General features: G+C 42.9%; 1 protein-coding gene across 1 annotated transcript; it reads left to right on the top strand.

Annotated features, from left to right (window-relative positions):
* Positions 1 to 430: 430 nt before the first annotated feature.
* NOPCHAP1 (NOP protein chaperone 1) lies at positions 431 to 14,589 on the top strand. The gene is made up of 4 exons (XM_032168831.2): positions 431 to 577; positions 2,264 to 2,350; positions 5,806 to 5,942; positions 8,571 to 14,589. The coding sequence occupies exons 1-4, from the start codon at positions 463 to 465 to the stop codon at positions 8,787 to 8,789; spliced, it is 558 nt and encodes a 185-aa protein (XP_032024722.1). The 5' UTR covers positions 431 to 462; the 3' UTR covers positions 8,790 to 14,589.
* The last annotated feature ends 369 nt before the right edge of the window (positions 14,590 to 14,958 follow it).

The following is a 14,958-nucleotide window of genomic DNA, read 5'->3' as shown; positions in this document are numbered from 1 at the left end:
AATGGTGGTTACCAAGGAACTGGAGTAGGGGTAAATGGGAATAGGGTTTCAGTTTTGCAAGATGAAAATGATCTAGAGGTCTGCCACCACTGAATTGTACAACTAAAAATGGTTAAGATGGTAGATTTTGTTACGTGTTTTTTCACCAATTAAAAAAATAAATTTAACAAAAAAGAATAAAGAGGAGGGAAGCCTAATGTTATGCTCTTTATGCCCGAATTTGGCGAAATCGAGCCTTGCCCGCTCTTTTTTCCTATGACAGTGTCCGAACCTTTCTTTTTCCCAGGAGTAGGAATGGCCCCAGCTCCCGCGCAGCCTCCAGGCTGCACCACGCTCGCCCCGCCTCTCTCTCCGCTCCTTACTCCGCCCACCGCAGTTTCCTCCAATTGCGGCCCTCTCCCCGCCCCCCTACCCGAGCCTTTTTCCTGCATCCGGGCCTGAGAGTGCAGGCTTGAGGGAAGCATGGAGGTCCATGGCAAGCCCCAGGCTAGCCCGAGTTGTTCGTCGCCCACCCGGGATTCCTCAGGAGTCCCAGTGTCCAAGGAGCTGCTGACGGCGGGAAGCGACGGCCACGGAGGTGACGGACGGGTGACGGCAGCATGGGCCGCACATGTGCGGCGGAGGAGGCGCGGCCGGTTCAGTCCGGGGGCCGATGGCTCCCTGCCCGGGCTCCGTACCCTCGAGGGGAGCCCCGGGGACTGCCGCGGGGCTCCAGCGTGCCCTGCCCGCGGCAGGGGTGGGGGCTTTGGGGCAGGCACCCGGCTGCGGGCCCGGAACGGTTTCCCCAGCTAGTGGTTCTTATATTCTGCAAGGTAGTGAGCGCCCACCCTGCCAGGCGCCGCTGCCAGGCACCTGCCCTGCCCTGGAAGCTGGGACGCTCTCGAATTCTTTCGGGGAAGGGAGGGCTTTTGGTTTGGCTGCCTGGGTCGGAGCAGTTGGCTGGTAGGGGGAAGCGGAGTAATATTATGCTAACAGTCCCTACCTCCTTCACACCCACACAGACCACGCCTTAGTGCCGCTGTCTTGTAGAGGGAGACATGCATCCAGGAAATCCACACAGCATTTCAGACACTATAGGTAGAATTTAAAAGCATGAGTTCGAATCCCAGCTCCACTAGTAATTAACTGGTGGGACTTGGAGTTATTTTCATTCCCTAAGCCTCAGTTTTTGCATTTGGAAAATGGTGGTAGTAGTAATGCCTGTAGAATTTTTGTGAGGAGGAGAATGCGTAAAAAGGCTTGGGCATGTTGTCAGTAAATACTAGCTTGGAGAAAAGGTTTTGTGAGAACCCAGAGATTCCGAAGGAAGTATAATGATAACCAAAGCTTATGTAGTCCTTACTATGTATGCCCCAGGAACTAACTCATCTAATCCTCACAACAACCCTTTGCAGAAAATCTGTTATCTCTGTTTTGTAATTGAGGAACCTGAGACATGATTTATCATACAGGTAATTTACTTTCTGGAGATCGTGTGGCTAGAAAGTAGCAAAACTGGAACTTGAATTCAAGTAGTCTGGCTCCAGACTCTGTGCTCTGATCACGAATCCAGTAGGCCTTAAGTAGTAGGCATTCAATGCATGTTTGTTGCGCTCTGCTTTGCAGGTGAACAGGATTTGTTTTTTAACCAGAGAGTTAAGGGATTTTCCGGGTATTAGAAATGGGGTGTGCAAAGCCTTGGGTTTTGTAAGTTCCCCTCTTGGAACTCTGATGGGATAGAGAGTTGGGATGATTTGAGTAGTGAGAGATAAGGCTGGAAAGGTAGAGTGGGTGACAGAATCCCCAAAAGGCTGCTTTCCTTGGGTTGAACATCTTCAGGGAAGGGGAAATACCAGGCAAGCATGTTTTACTAATGAAGAACCAAATGCTTGAAGATCAGGTAAGTTGCCCAGTGTTACACAACTAGTAACCATTTCTGGCTTCACTTAACCATTGTTATGCTCTGTACTGCTTCCTCCGTTCTGTCATTGCAGACCCACGTTTGTCTACTAATGAATTTCTGATCCAGAAAAGTGCAGATTGGTGTGCATTTATTACCTGGCATTGGTGATAGAGGTGAATGAGACAGGTGTAAGAAAGGAGAGGTGGCTGTACATAAAGAATTAAAATGTTGTAATGGAGCTTGGAGTGCTTCTTTAAAAAAAAATTTTTGGGGAGTGTGGACAGTCAAGACTTAAGACTGGTCGTGTGAGAGGCTTACTGATGGGCCTTTGTTTTTTTATGCTGTAGTAAATTAAGGGTGTTTGCGTGTCTGTATTTTCAGGTATATGGGACAGGTTGCTCATCAACTCCCAACCTAAGTCCAGAAAGACCTCCACTCTTCAAACAGTTCGGATAGAGAGAAGTCCCTGTAAGTACCTCTTCCCCTCTCTCACCCTCTCTAATGCTGAGTTTTGTCTGATTAAGTTGTGGGACGGTCTCTGCCTTCATGGTCAGGTATGAAACCACAGATAGTCCAGTGGAACAAGTCCTACTTGGGATTTACACGATAAAGTCAGTACACAGAATAGAACTTCTTACATTATTTCTCTACTTTAAGAGGATAACTTTTGCGTGAAAAATTGCTTGTGGGGTGAATTTTGGGAAGTCAAAAACAATTGTTAATCTCCATGGCAAATTTTTTTAGAGGTTACTGAGCCTCAAACTTAATATATATGGATGGAAAACCACAACCACATCCCATTGAATTGGACACAATTATTTAAATGATAAATATTACTTAGAATACAGCATAATGGCCAGTTCTCTTTATTATTCTGTAGTATTGCTGTACTGCACAAGTATGTCCCACACTCAGACTTTAAGTATTACACGAATGCCCTCTATGTAATTCACTCTTAATATTAAAAAAAGGCAAAAATTCAATAAAAACGATGTAAATAAGCATGAAGGTAATGAAGGTATCACATCAATAGACTAAGAAATCATGAGTACTCTGAAAGGAAAATTTAACTGTAGCATCATTACTGTAGCACTAAATCTACAATAGCTGAAATGACCATATGGTGGCTGCCCATCCAAAAACCAGTTTTTGTGGACATAGGTTTTTGTTTTGAGGGGTTACATACCTAGGAGTGGAATTGCAGGTGTATAGAAGGTGTAAATTTTTTTTTTTTTTTACGAAAAAGAAATTGCCATTTTGCATTTCCACCAGCAAGGTATGAGAGTTTAGTTGCTGCACATCCTAACCAAAATGTGGTATGGCCTTTTTAATTTTAGCTATTGTAGTGTGGATATAGTGGTGTCACATTGTGATCTTGATTTGTTTCTAATGGCTAATAATGTTGAGCATCTTTTCATATGTCACTATTTGTATGTCTTTGGTGAAGTGCTTGTTCAAATCTTAAACATATTTAAAAAATCATGTTTCTTATTGTAAACATCATTCTTGATAGTGCAGCTCTGCTGGAGATAGACTTACCAGCCTTTGTGTGTCTGAGAAAGTATTTTGCTTTCAGTTTTTGGAAGATGCTTTAATGGATTTAGAATTCTAGGTTGACAGTGTGGTTTTTTTGCTTTTTCTTTTTTCTCCAGTGCTTTAAAGACGTCACTACACTTTCTTTTCAGTGGCATTGTTTCTGATGCCAGTGTCTACTGTCATTTTGTGTCATGAATATGGTGTTTCTTTTCTTCTCTGCCTTTAAGATTGCCTTCATTACTGGTTTTTACCGATTTTATGGTGATGTGCCCTTTGTAGTTTTCTTTGTGAGTCTTGAGCTTGGGTTTGTTGAACTTATGGATCTATGAGTTTATAATTTTTATCAAATTTGGGAAATTTTTAGGGATGTTGTTATGGCTTGCTCCTGTCTCGCCTGTCCTGAAGGGACTCCAATTACTAATTTTGCCAGTTGAGGTTGTCTCACAGCTCATTGATTGTTTGTTTGGGTCTTATGTTTTGTGTGTTTCAATTTGGATAGCTTCTATTGCTGATTTCCTTGAGTTCACTATTCTTCTATATTGTCTAAATGGTTAATTCTATCAAATGTATTTTTTCAAGGTAGATACAGTTTCCATCTCTAGAAGTTTGAGACTGTTTATATCTGTTTTTCTTTCCTTGTGTTTGTGCTTTTCTTTTCTTCCTTGAACATTCAAAGTATATTTATAAGAGCTGTTTTAACATTCTTATTGCTGATTCTGTCGTCTGCATCATTTCTGAATCTTTTTTTCCCTACTCTTTATGGATTATGTTTTCCTGTTTATTTGCATGTTTGCTAATTTTTTATTAGATGTTGGGCATTTTTAATATTATGGTGTTGTGTGTTGGATATTATTTAATTTAGAAGAACTACGACTGGACTAGCCTCAAGGTTCAGCATATACTCTCCTAGAGTACCACGGAATTATTTGGCTTCTGAGGATCACGGTTCAGGCCGCACATTTTGGTACTTGTTTTGCTCTACTTGATTCATTAGTTGGAAACAAAAGCAGGACCAGATTTTCTGTCTGTAGCAATACATTTAAATCTGAGGACAGAGAAATACCTTTATTTGTATTAGTAATTTCTCTTTCTGTATATCTGAAGGGGAATGAGAGCTAACATTCACTATTATGTTGGGCTTTATTTGTGTACATGCTCTTAGGGAGTCCTTCCAGCACCTTACTTTACAAATAGAGGTCGTCTACTTGACCTTGGCCACTATTTTCTTTTCTTCTTCCATACGCTGGACATTTTAGTCATCTGTTATGTAGCCATAGCAGTTACGTAAGTTTTGAGAGCCTCTTATATGCATGGTTATGTGCTGGGCCTCTTTTGAGAGAGAAAATAAATATCCTTGTTTGTTGACTGCTCTGTATTTGGCACAGTGACTGACAGTTATCACTCCTCTTTTATAGATTAGTACACTGAGGTTTCAAGTGGTAGAATTAATTGTATTAATTAGGATTCTTGATTGCAAATGACTAAAATCCAGCTCAGATTGCCTTAAGCAAAAAAAGAAATTATGTTGGCTCTTTTTATTGGGGGAAAAATACTCCAGGCACAGTGATTTCAGGTGCATCTGGATCCAGGTGCTCAGTGTTCTCAGAGGTCGGCCACTCTGTCTCTTAGTTCCGCTTTCCTAGGTATTGGCCTAATCTAGAGCATACTCTTCCCCCGGGTGTGGAGAGTTGCCAGTTTATCAGCAGCTTCAGCCTTATATTCAGCCAACTCAGTCATTCACTCAGAAAGATTTCTCTCTCAACAGTTCCAACAAAAGGTCCTGAGTGATCTATTATTGGCCCTACTAGGGCAGCGTGTCACTGTGACGCCACTAAAGCACAGTACAGTGGCCAAGGATGTGGAGGATGTAGGCATGTATGGGGTGAGGGGCAAGAGTGACTAAGAGTGACACAAGCTTAAAAGGAAAGCCAGAGTTATATTATCAGAAGAAAGGGAACAGATGTTGGGTAGGCAGAAATAACCACTACTTAATTAACTGGCCCAAGGTAATTCAGATAGAGGTAGAACTAGGATTCTGTACATACCTAGTCATTCGTACCCTAAAGCCTCAGAACCTGGTGCTCTTAACTGTTAAGTGACACTGCCTCCCTATTTAGTTACTATTTGTTGAATGCCAGCCTTCTAGGAGTTTACAGTCCTGGGACTATATGAGAAACATAAAACATTTGAGAAACAATTAATTGCTGGATTGTGTAGTCCTACTGCTTTATACAGAAGAGGATGGAGGGTTTTTAAATGAAGGGAACTAAAAGATATGTAATTATGGTTGTTGTTATTAATACTCAATTCAGAAGTGTTTATAGGAAATCCTGGGTTTTCAGAATTTACTAGCATAAATGTTGATATGCTGTATTTACTTTCCACAGTATTGGACCAGGTACAGACCTTTCTCCCACAGATGGCACGGGCAAATGAAAAGCTAAGAAAAGAAATGGCAGCTGCACCACCTGGTCGTTTCAATATTGAAAACATTGATGGGCCTCATGGTAAAGTTATACAAATGGTAACTATGCTTTGTTTTCATATGGTGAAATTACTGGTCTGCCTGTCACCTAAGAAGAAGAGAACTTTTCCATTTTATTTTCAGGTTTTCATTTTCCTGGTGTTAGCTCATGTTTCCAGTGTTGTATAGGTACATAGTCATTTTATGATTTAGTCATTTTAGTCATATGATGTCACAGGAAGTTTTTTTTTTCTAAGTCAAATGCTACATTTGTTATTCTGAAGCATTAATTTACTCAGTGTCCTAACTGGATTTTTTTCAGTCCAAGCCCCAAAAGAGGTAATCATAGTCTGATTTATTGAGTTTGCAAAAATAAATGATGTGTGGAAGAGAGCAATTGATTACATAAGCTATGTGCAAAAATGTTCTCTCAGTTTATACTCATATCTTGTTTCTGCACTGGAATTCCGTTTATAATATCTATGTCTGGACCAAGCTGAGACAATTGTTAATAATATCTAATTCATTAGCCATTCTGTTCAGCTCTCCCTCCAGAATAGATCCCAAATCCAACCACTTTGTACAACCTCTGCTGTTCCTTTGGACCTTTGTTGGCCCAGGTAATTATGGTCTCTCCTTTGGAGTATTGCAGCAATTTCTTAGCAGGTTTTCCTGCGTTCACTGTTTCTTCCCTGGGGTCTGTTGTTCACACAGTTTGGGACCTGGGGGCTTCCCATCACGTTTCAAATAAACTAAGTCCTTCAAAGGGCCCATATGATCCTGCCTGCAGTTCTCTATCTCAGAGGTTCCCAACCCCCAGGCTGTGGACTGGTACTGGTCTGTGGCCTGTTAGGAAGCAGGTCGCACAGCAGGAGGTGAGCGGTGGGTGAGAGCGCATTACCACCTGAGTTCTGCCTCCTGTCAGATCAGCAGTGGCATTAGATTCTCATAGGAGCACGAACCCTATTATGAACTGTGCATGTAAGGGATCTAGGTTGTTGTGCACTCCTTATGAGATTCTAATGCCTGATGATCTGAGGTGGAACAGTTTCATCCCCAAAACATCCCTGCCAAGGTCCATGGAAGAATTGTCTTCCACAAAACCGGTCCCTGGTACCAAAGAGATTGGGCACTGCTGCTCTGTCTGACCTTATCTCCTACACAGTCCTCATTTATTGCTCTCCAGCAACAGTCTCACTGCACTCGGTATTCTCCCCTGCGGTTTTCTCAGTTAGAATGATTTTCCCTAGATTTCTCCATTTCGACTCCGTCTCTTTTCAGTCGTCACCTGATCAGGAGGCCTTCCCTGATAGCTCTATTATTATTTTATCCTGCTTTATTTTTCCATATTTTCACAACCCTACATTATGCTTTATATGTATTTGTTTATTGCCTTTCTTTCACCTCTGGAACAAGAGTCAACAAATGTTTCTGTAAGAGGCCAGGTAGTAAATACATTAGGTTCTGTGGGCCTTACTGTCTCTGTTGTGACTGGTGAACTCTGCTGTCATAGTGTGAAGGCAGCCACTGACAATACATACATAAATAAGCAAGGGGAAAACATTTCATTGGGGAAAAAAAAACTCCAGGGGTGGTGATTTCAGGTGCACCTGGATCCAGGTGCTCAGTGTCCTCAGAGGTCGGCCACTCTGTCTCTTGGTTCTGTTTTCCTAGTGTTGGCCTAATCTAGAGCTTGCTCTTCCCCCAGCTGTGGTAGGTTGCTGGTTTATCAGCAGCTGCAGCCTTAGAGTCAGCAACTCACTCATATTTCTCTCTCAACAGTTCCAACAGAAGGCCCCGAGTGATCTCTTATTGGCTCAATTAGAGCAGTGTGTCACTGTGTATGGGTGCTGAAATGAGAATTTCATATAATTTTCACCTTTCGTGAATAGCAGTATTTTAATTTTTTTTCCCCAACCACTTAAAAATAGAAAAAACATTCCTACTTTGTGAGCTGAACAAAAGTAGGCAGTGGGCAGGATTTGGCCTGCAGGTTGTAATTTACTGGTCTCTGCCTGAAAATGTAAATTTCACCAAAGCGACAGGTTTGTTTTGATTTTTTTATTGTTATTGAGTCTCTAGTACCTAGTGTAGTGCCTAACTCATGTTAGTATTTGCTGAAAGAATGTTGTTGAATGTGTTTAGGGTACATAGAATTGGGCCGTAGCAGATATTTTAGACACTTGGAGTAAATTTAAATCATCATTATTACAGACCCTGGTAACTAAAAATATAAGAGTCATGTTGTATTAAAAACATTTCTTATCCTTGTGGCCTGGTGTGTTGTCCTCATGCCTGTAATTGCAGCACTTTGGGAGGGCAAGGTGGGTGGATCATTTGAGGTCAGGAGTTCAAGACTAGCCTGGCCAACAGGGTGAAACTCCATCTCTACTGAAAATACAAAAATTAGCTGGATGTGGTGAGGCATACCTGTAGTCCCAGCTACTCAGGAGGCTGAGAGGCACAAGAATTGCTTAAGCCCAGGAGGCGGAGGTGGCAGTGAGCTGAGATCACACCACTGCACTCTGGCCTGGGCAGCAGAGCAAGACTCTGTCTCCAAAAAAAAACAAATTCTTATCCTTTATGTTTCAATATGTTTGCTGAATGTTGGTTATTCCCAATATTGTTTTATTATGACTTTTTAAGGAACCGCTCTGAAATAGATTTCCTGTCCACTACTTTTTGCAGGATGTGGCTTTGTTTGAGATGAATCAGTCAGATTCAAAAGAAGCGGACAGTTCAGAAGAGAGTTCACAAGACAGTTCAGAGAACAGTTCAGAATCAGAGGACGAAGATGACAGCATCCCATCTGAAGTCACCGTAGATAACATTAAGCTTCCTAATTCTGAAGGTGGAAAAGGCAAGATTGAAGTTTTGGACAGTCCAGCAAGTAAAAAAAAGAAATAGTCAAATAAATTATCTGAAAAGAAGTAGGTGACATATGTCTGCAAATTCTGTGAAAAAGAATGTGATTCACGGGTTATTTTGCTTTTCAGGCACCTATGGTGCTTTTATATGTTAAAAACTTTAGACAAATTAAATTTGACAGAGTTTCTTTGAGCAAAGAATGATTCATGCATTAGGTAGCATTGTAAACTGAAAGGGGTTCAGAGACCTCTGCTCTACAGCAAGGAAAGTGTGCTTTTATCAGCTGAACACAGAAGTAGAGTACAGGAATAACTTGATGGGTTACAGCTAAGTGTTTGCCTAAATAAGGCAAAGAGGAGACCTAAGGCTGCCTGATGTCCCACAGGTATGGTCTGGTCTAAGGAGATCTAAGGCTGCCTCGTCTGATGGGCTGAGGCTTGGCTGTTTGTGATTGGCCGAACTTGGCTATTTGTTATAAAAATACACTCCTGAGTTAGGTTTTGATGTGTTCTTGATTGCAGTTAGTAATGGCCTCCTGCTTATTTAACGGTTTCCTTTTGGTCAGTCTCTTGATCTTGAAGAGATTGACCAAAACCTTAGGCATTGATGCCACTCTCCATCACCATTATAATGGACTTGTTTGGTCTCAGTATGGAATTCACAAGTCATGATGTCAGGTCAGTAAGACCATTTAACGCATAATGAATGGCTGCATAAAAGTACTTAAGACTCTTGAGAGGATGTCACACACCAAGGAGACTATTACAATGACTTTCGGGAGAATAATACCAAAAAACTGAAATATACTCCTTGATAGGAGCCCCTATGAACCATACTCATCAAAATCAAACAAGTCAAAGTTCAGGCAATATAGACGGTTCACCAGTATTTGAGACCAGTTAATCATTGTATTTGTTTGGGAAGTGATGGTGATTAAGGACTGTGGTTGCTGTAAAATGGTCTTATTTAAAGAGGTAGCCATCTTTTGTCATTAGCCTTGTAACAAAAGTCATAGGAATCTGAAGACCCACTGGAAAACATATAAAGATTAGAAAACCCTGGGAAAGCCCAGCTTGTCCACCATTTGGGATGCCTGCAAACTAACCATTAGCTCCTCCTGCAAACATCATGTGTTCTGTTCCCTTGAGAAATTTCTTTCATGCATATGGTGGCAGTGTCCAAAGAAACAACAGTATCAGCTACAAATTGTATTGAATTTTCTGTAGTAGCAAAATCTGGAAAAATAGGTACAACATTCAGTTTTGTTTAGCACCATACATAACCCCCAACATGAGCAAAGAGGAGATCTAAGGCTGCATGAGATCCCATTAAGTGCTTTTGCTAAATGCTTTCAGAGGGTGGCTCCTACCCCAGGAGGTCTGGTTGGTCATAAAATAAGATTTTTCCCTATCTGTGCGTTAGTTTTAAATTCCATATGACTAGCACCCAACCACCACAAAGAGTGAGTCCCCAGGAGCCCCACTGTAATCTTTCCTCAGTGGAAACTAGCATATCTTTTTTTTTTTTTTTTTTTTTTTTGAGATGGAGTCTCGCTCTGTTGCCCAGGCTGGAGTGCAGTGGTGTGATCTCAGCTCACTGCAAGCTCTGCCTCCCAGGTTCACACCATTCTGCCTCAGCCTCCTGAGTAGCTGGGAGTACAGGTGCCCGCCACCACGGCCGGCTAATTTTTTTTTTTGTATTTTTAGTAGAGACGGGATTTCACCGTGTTAGCCAGGATGGTCTCAATCTCCTGACCTCGTGTTCCACCCTCCTCGGCCTCCCAAAGTGTTGGGATTACAGGCATGAGCCACCGTGCCCGGCTGGAAACTAGCTCATCTTTATATTCTTCATCTATTCCAAGGTTGGTGCTAATTTCAATTGCTGACTATTTTAGACTTTGATAATAGGAGGTATTTATGGGGACTTTTGGGGAAGCTATTTGGAAGGCAGGATTGAACCATGCCAAATAGCAAGATCCTAACCAGTGGGGAGCAAAATAGAGTAAGCATATTTTCTGTAGACCAATACAGGCAGACCCTCTGAGGCTGGAAAAGAGGGCTACCTAGTGGTATTTGAGCATGAGTCAGTTCAGTTCATCCACTGGTACATCTGCATAGCTCCTGAACAAGGTCCAGGAGGACACTTACTTTTTTATAGTTCCCTTCCTTTTAAAAAGATGTTTTACATTTTATTATTTTCATTTTTTTTTAACTTTTAGGTTCAGAGGTACATATGGAGGTTTGTTACATAGACAAATTGGGTATTGTGGGGGTTTGGTGTACAGATTATTTCATCACCGGGTGATAAGCATAGTGCCCAATAGGTAGTTTTAAATCTGCACCCTCCTCCCACCCTCCATCCTTAAGTGGGCCCTAATGTCTGTTCCCTTCTTTGCATCCTTGTGTACTCAACGTTTAGCTCCCACTAATAAGTGAGAACATGTGGTATTTTTCTGTTCCTGTGTTGGTTGCTTAGGTCCTGATTATCTGTGTTAGCTTTCTGCCTTGATGATCTGCGTAATACTGTCAGTGGGGTGTTAAAGTCTCCCACTATTATCTAACTCTCTTTGTAGGTCTCTGAATGCTTGCTTTATGAATCTGGGTGCTTCTCTGTTGGGTGCATATATGTTTAGGATAGTTAGGTCTTATTGAATTGAGCCCTTTATCATTACGTCATGCCCTTCTTTGTCTTTTTTTTATTTTTGTAAAAGTATGTTTTGTCTGAAATTAAAATAGCAACCCCTGCCTTTTTCTTTCTGTTTGCTTGGTAGATTTTTCTCCATCCCTTTACTTTGAGCTTCTGAGTGTCATTGCATGTGAGGTGGGTCTCTTGAAGATAGCATACCATTGGGTTTTGCTTCTTTATCCAAGTTGTCACACTGTTTCTTTTCATTGGGACATTTAGCCCATTTACGTTCAAGGTTACTATTGATATGTGTGGATTTGATCCTGTCATCATATTGTTACCTGGTTACTATGCAGACTTGTCTGTGTGGTTGCTTTATAGTGTTACTAATCTACCTACTTAAGTGTGTCTTTGTAGTGGCTGGTAACCCAGTCTTTCCTTTATATAGTTAGCACTCCCTTCCAAAACTCTTGTAAGGCAGGTCTGATGTTAACAAATTCCCTTAGCATTTACCTGTCTGAAAAGGATCGTATTTCTCCTTTGCTTATGAAGCTTAGTTTGGTCAGATATGAGTTCTTGGTTGAAAATTATTTTCTTTAAGAATGCTGAATATAGGCCCCCGATCTCTTCTGGCTTGTAGAGTTTCTGCTGACAGTTCTGATGTTAGCCTGATGGGGTTCCCTTTGTAGGTGACTTGCCCCTTCTCTCTCACTGCCTTTAGCATTTTTTCTTTCATTTCCACCTTGGAGGATCTGATGACTGTGTGTTTTGGGTTGGTCTGCTTGTGTAGTATTTCACAAGGGTTTTCTGCATTTCCTGAATTTGAATGTTGGCCTCTCTAGCAAGGTTGGGGAAATTTTCATCAGCGATATCCTGAAATACGTTTTCAAAGTTCGCTTGGTTTCTCTCCCTTTCAGTCACATCAATGAGTCATAGATTGGGTCTCTTTACATAATCCCGTATTTCTTGGAAGTTTTATCCATTCTTCTTTATTGTTTTTTTTCTCCAAGTTGTTTCAGAGAGCCATCTTCAAGCTCTGAGATTCCTTCCTCAGCTTGGTCAATTCTGCTGTTAATACTTGTGATTGCATTATGCAATTCTTGTAGTATGTTTTTCAGCTCTGTCAGATCAGTTTAGTTCTTTCTTATAATGGCCATTTTGTTTATCAGCTTCTGTATCATTTTATTGTAATCCTTAGATTCCATGGATTGGGTTTGACTTTATCCTGTATGTTGATGATCTTCATTCCTGTCTATATTCTGAATTTTATTTCTGCCATTTCAGCCATCTCAGCCTGGTTAAGAACCATTGCTGGGGAACTAGTGTAGTTTTTTGGAGGTAAGAAGACACTCTAGTGCTTTTGAGTTGTCAGTTTTTGCACTGGTTCTTTTTTATCTTTGTGGGCTCATGTCACTAAAGTTGCTATCCTTTGGATGACTTTTTTTCTTTTATCCTACTTTATGTCCTTGTGTGTTTAATTGTGGTATAAAGTGGGTTTAGTCAACTGGCTTCATTTCTAGAAGGTTTTCAGGGGCCAAGGCTCAGCTCAGGATTCCTGGACTGTATGCTGTAATTCTTCGGGGGTTGATATCAGGCCCCTGGCTTTGTTCTCTGGCCACTGGAGGTTAGGAACCTGCTGTGCTAGAGGGGCCAAGATATTTCTGGACCACTGGTCAGAACACTTCAATGGGTGGTGCCAGCCAAAGTGCTTTGTGTGGCAGTGGCAGTGGAATCTGTCCTCATATGCACGTGTCAGCAATAGCAGTGGGGTGCAGTGCACACTCATCAGCTTTGGAGGGGTGCTGGCAGTTGCAAGGGTGCTGTTTTTGTGCAGGCATTTGTAGTGGCTATGGTGTTAGCATGGGGGTGGGGCACTGCGGCTGCTGCTAGATTTTGTGTGCCCTCTGTGCATGTGCTCACACGGGTGGCAGTGGCCACTCAGGGTAGGAGCGCGGGCCGCTGGTCTCCATGCATAGTTTCACACCACTGGCAGTGTTGACACAGGGACAGGGTACTGGTGGCTGCAGGACTGGTGCCAAATGTGCGCACGTTTATGCTGGCTGCAGTGGCTGCGCAGGGTGCAGGGCAGGTCCACTGGTCACTGTGCCAAGTTTTGCAGCTGGTGGCAGTGTTGGTGTCGGAGTGGGGTACTGGTGGTCTCCATACCTGCAGATGCTCCAGTGGCAGTGGCAGCATGGTGGTCGGGTGCAGTGTACTCAAGCCAGCAGTAGTGGCGTGGCCAGGTGCACATGCACCCACACACTGGCAGGAAATTGGAGGCAAGGTCTGTGTGCACAGGTGCTAGCAAAGTGATTTGGAGGTTGGCTGCATGCCAGCACCTGCAGGCAAGGTGCCATGGGGGAGGCTGCAGTGGGAGGAGAGAGTGGAATCAGGTGGTCTGGTGCACGGTCTGTTGTGGGTGGGGGTGGTACTGGAGTTCTCTGCCATTCAGGCACGATCTGCCAACTCAGGTGCTATGGTGTAGGCCCCCAGGACGCACCCCACCTGAGCATCTAAGGCTGCACTGCAAGCACGGACAGCCAGGCTGAGGCCCAGGGAGAGGCCAGGAAACTGAGGAGTGCTTAGTTCCGATCGGCCAGGTCTCATAGGCAAGACTGCCCTGCATTTTTCAAGTCTGATAGTTCCTCTAGGATTGAAGTCTCTTAGGGGAGCGAGGTGAGTCATGGGTGATGGGCAAGCCATGATCCACTACAGATGCTCCTGCACCAAAGCCTCTGGGCTCTGCACCAGCTAGAGTTCTGCCCCTACCACTTCTCTAAGCAGCTCTCCCTGCAAGCTCAAGGGTCCATGGGGGTCCTGGAGTCTCCTGCCAGATTCCAGAGGCCTGTGGTGAGAGTCAGTTGCTGCTTGCTTGCTCAACTCACCCCTTTTCCAGGAGTCGGGCCAGGAACGAGTCTTAGTGTGTGGTAGCCCCTTGCAGGGTTCCCCGCTTCCTCCCTCTTCAGCCCATCATCTGTGTCTTCCCTTCATCCACTCTCAATGCCCTCCCTCTGAAGATCTGCTAGGAGTGCGCCAGTCTTCCTGATATCCCAGTCTCTTGGTGGCAGATGTTCCTTCTGGCTGCATCTAGCTGATCATCTTGCCTCCGACCTGTTCCCTTTATAGCATAAGTGTGTATAACCACATTTAGTGGAAAAGCACCTTACTATATTTAATCCAATGACATTATACAAATAATCACCGGTGCCCACATAGTTAGTCCACAAGTCTTGAGTATGTGATGCCTGGAAGTGTAATATACCTTTTGTAGGCATCACTTGGTTTGATGTTCTATATTTGATAGTGGTTAGGTTATTAATTGGAAAGGTTAGGATATTCCTTTCAGTGAGTGTAGGCAAGCAAATAGCAGTGATATTTAGAACATCAAGGATTGCTTTCTCTTCCTTTGGGGTTTCAGGGTAATTCTCTTTGGGAACTCAGAGAGGTGTTGGCATTAGTGGAATTGTTTCCTGGCTTTTGCCCATTAGCCCACAAACCCAAACAGTTGCTCTGTTTTTTTCTGCTAGAGCATGAGCCTTACCTAAAGCCATTGCAAATTATGGTCCTGTGGATTTTCCTGTAA

Source organism: Hylobates moloch, unplaced genomic scaffold (genome assembly GCF_009828535.3).
Source record: "Hylobates moloch isolate HMO894 unplaced genomic scaffold, HMol_V3 SCAFFOLD_12, whole genome shotgun sequence".
In the NCBI taxonomy this organism is placed as follows: Eukaryota; Metazoa; Chordata; class Mammalia; order Primates; family Hylobatidae; genus Hylobates; species Hylobates moloch.
This window is presented reverse-complemented; position numbering and strand designations above follow the sequence as displayed.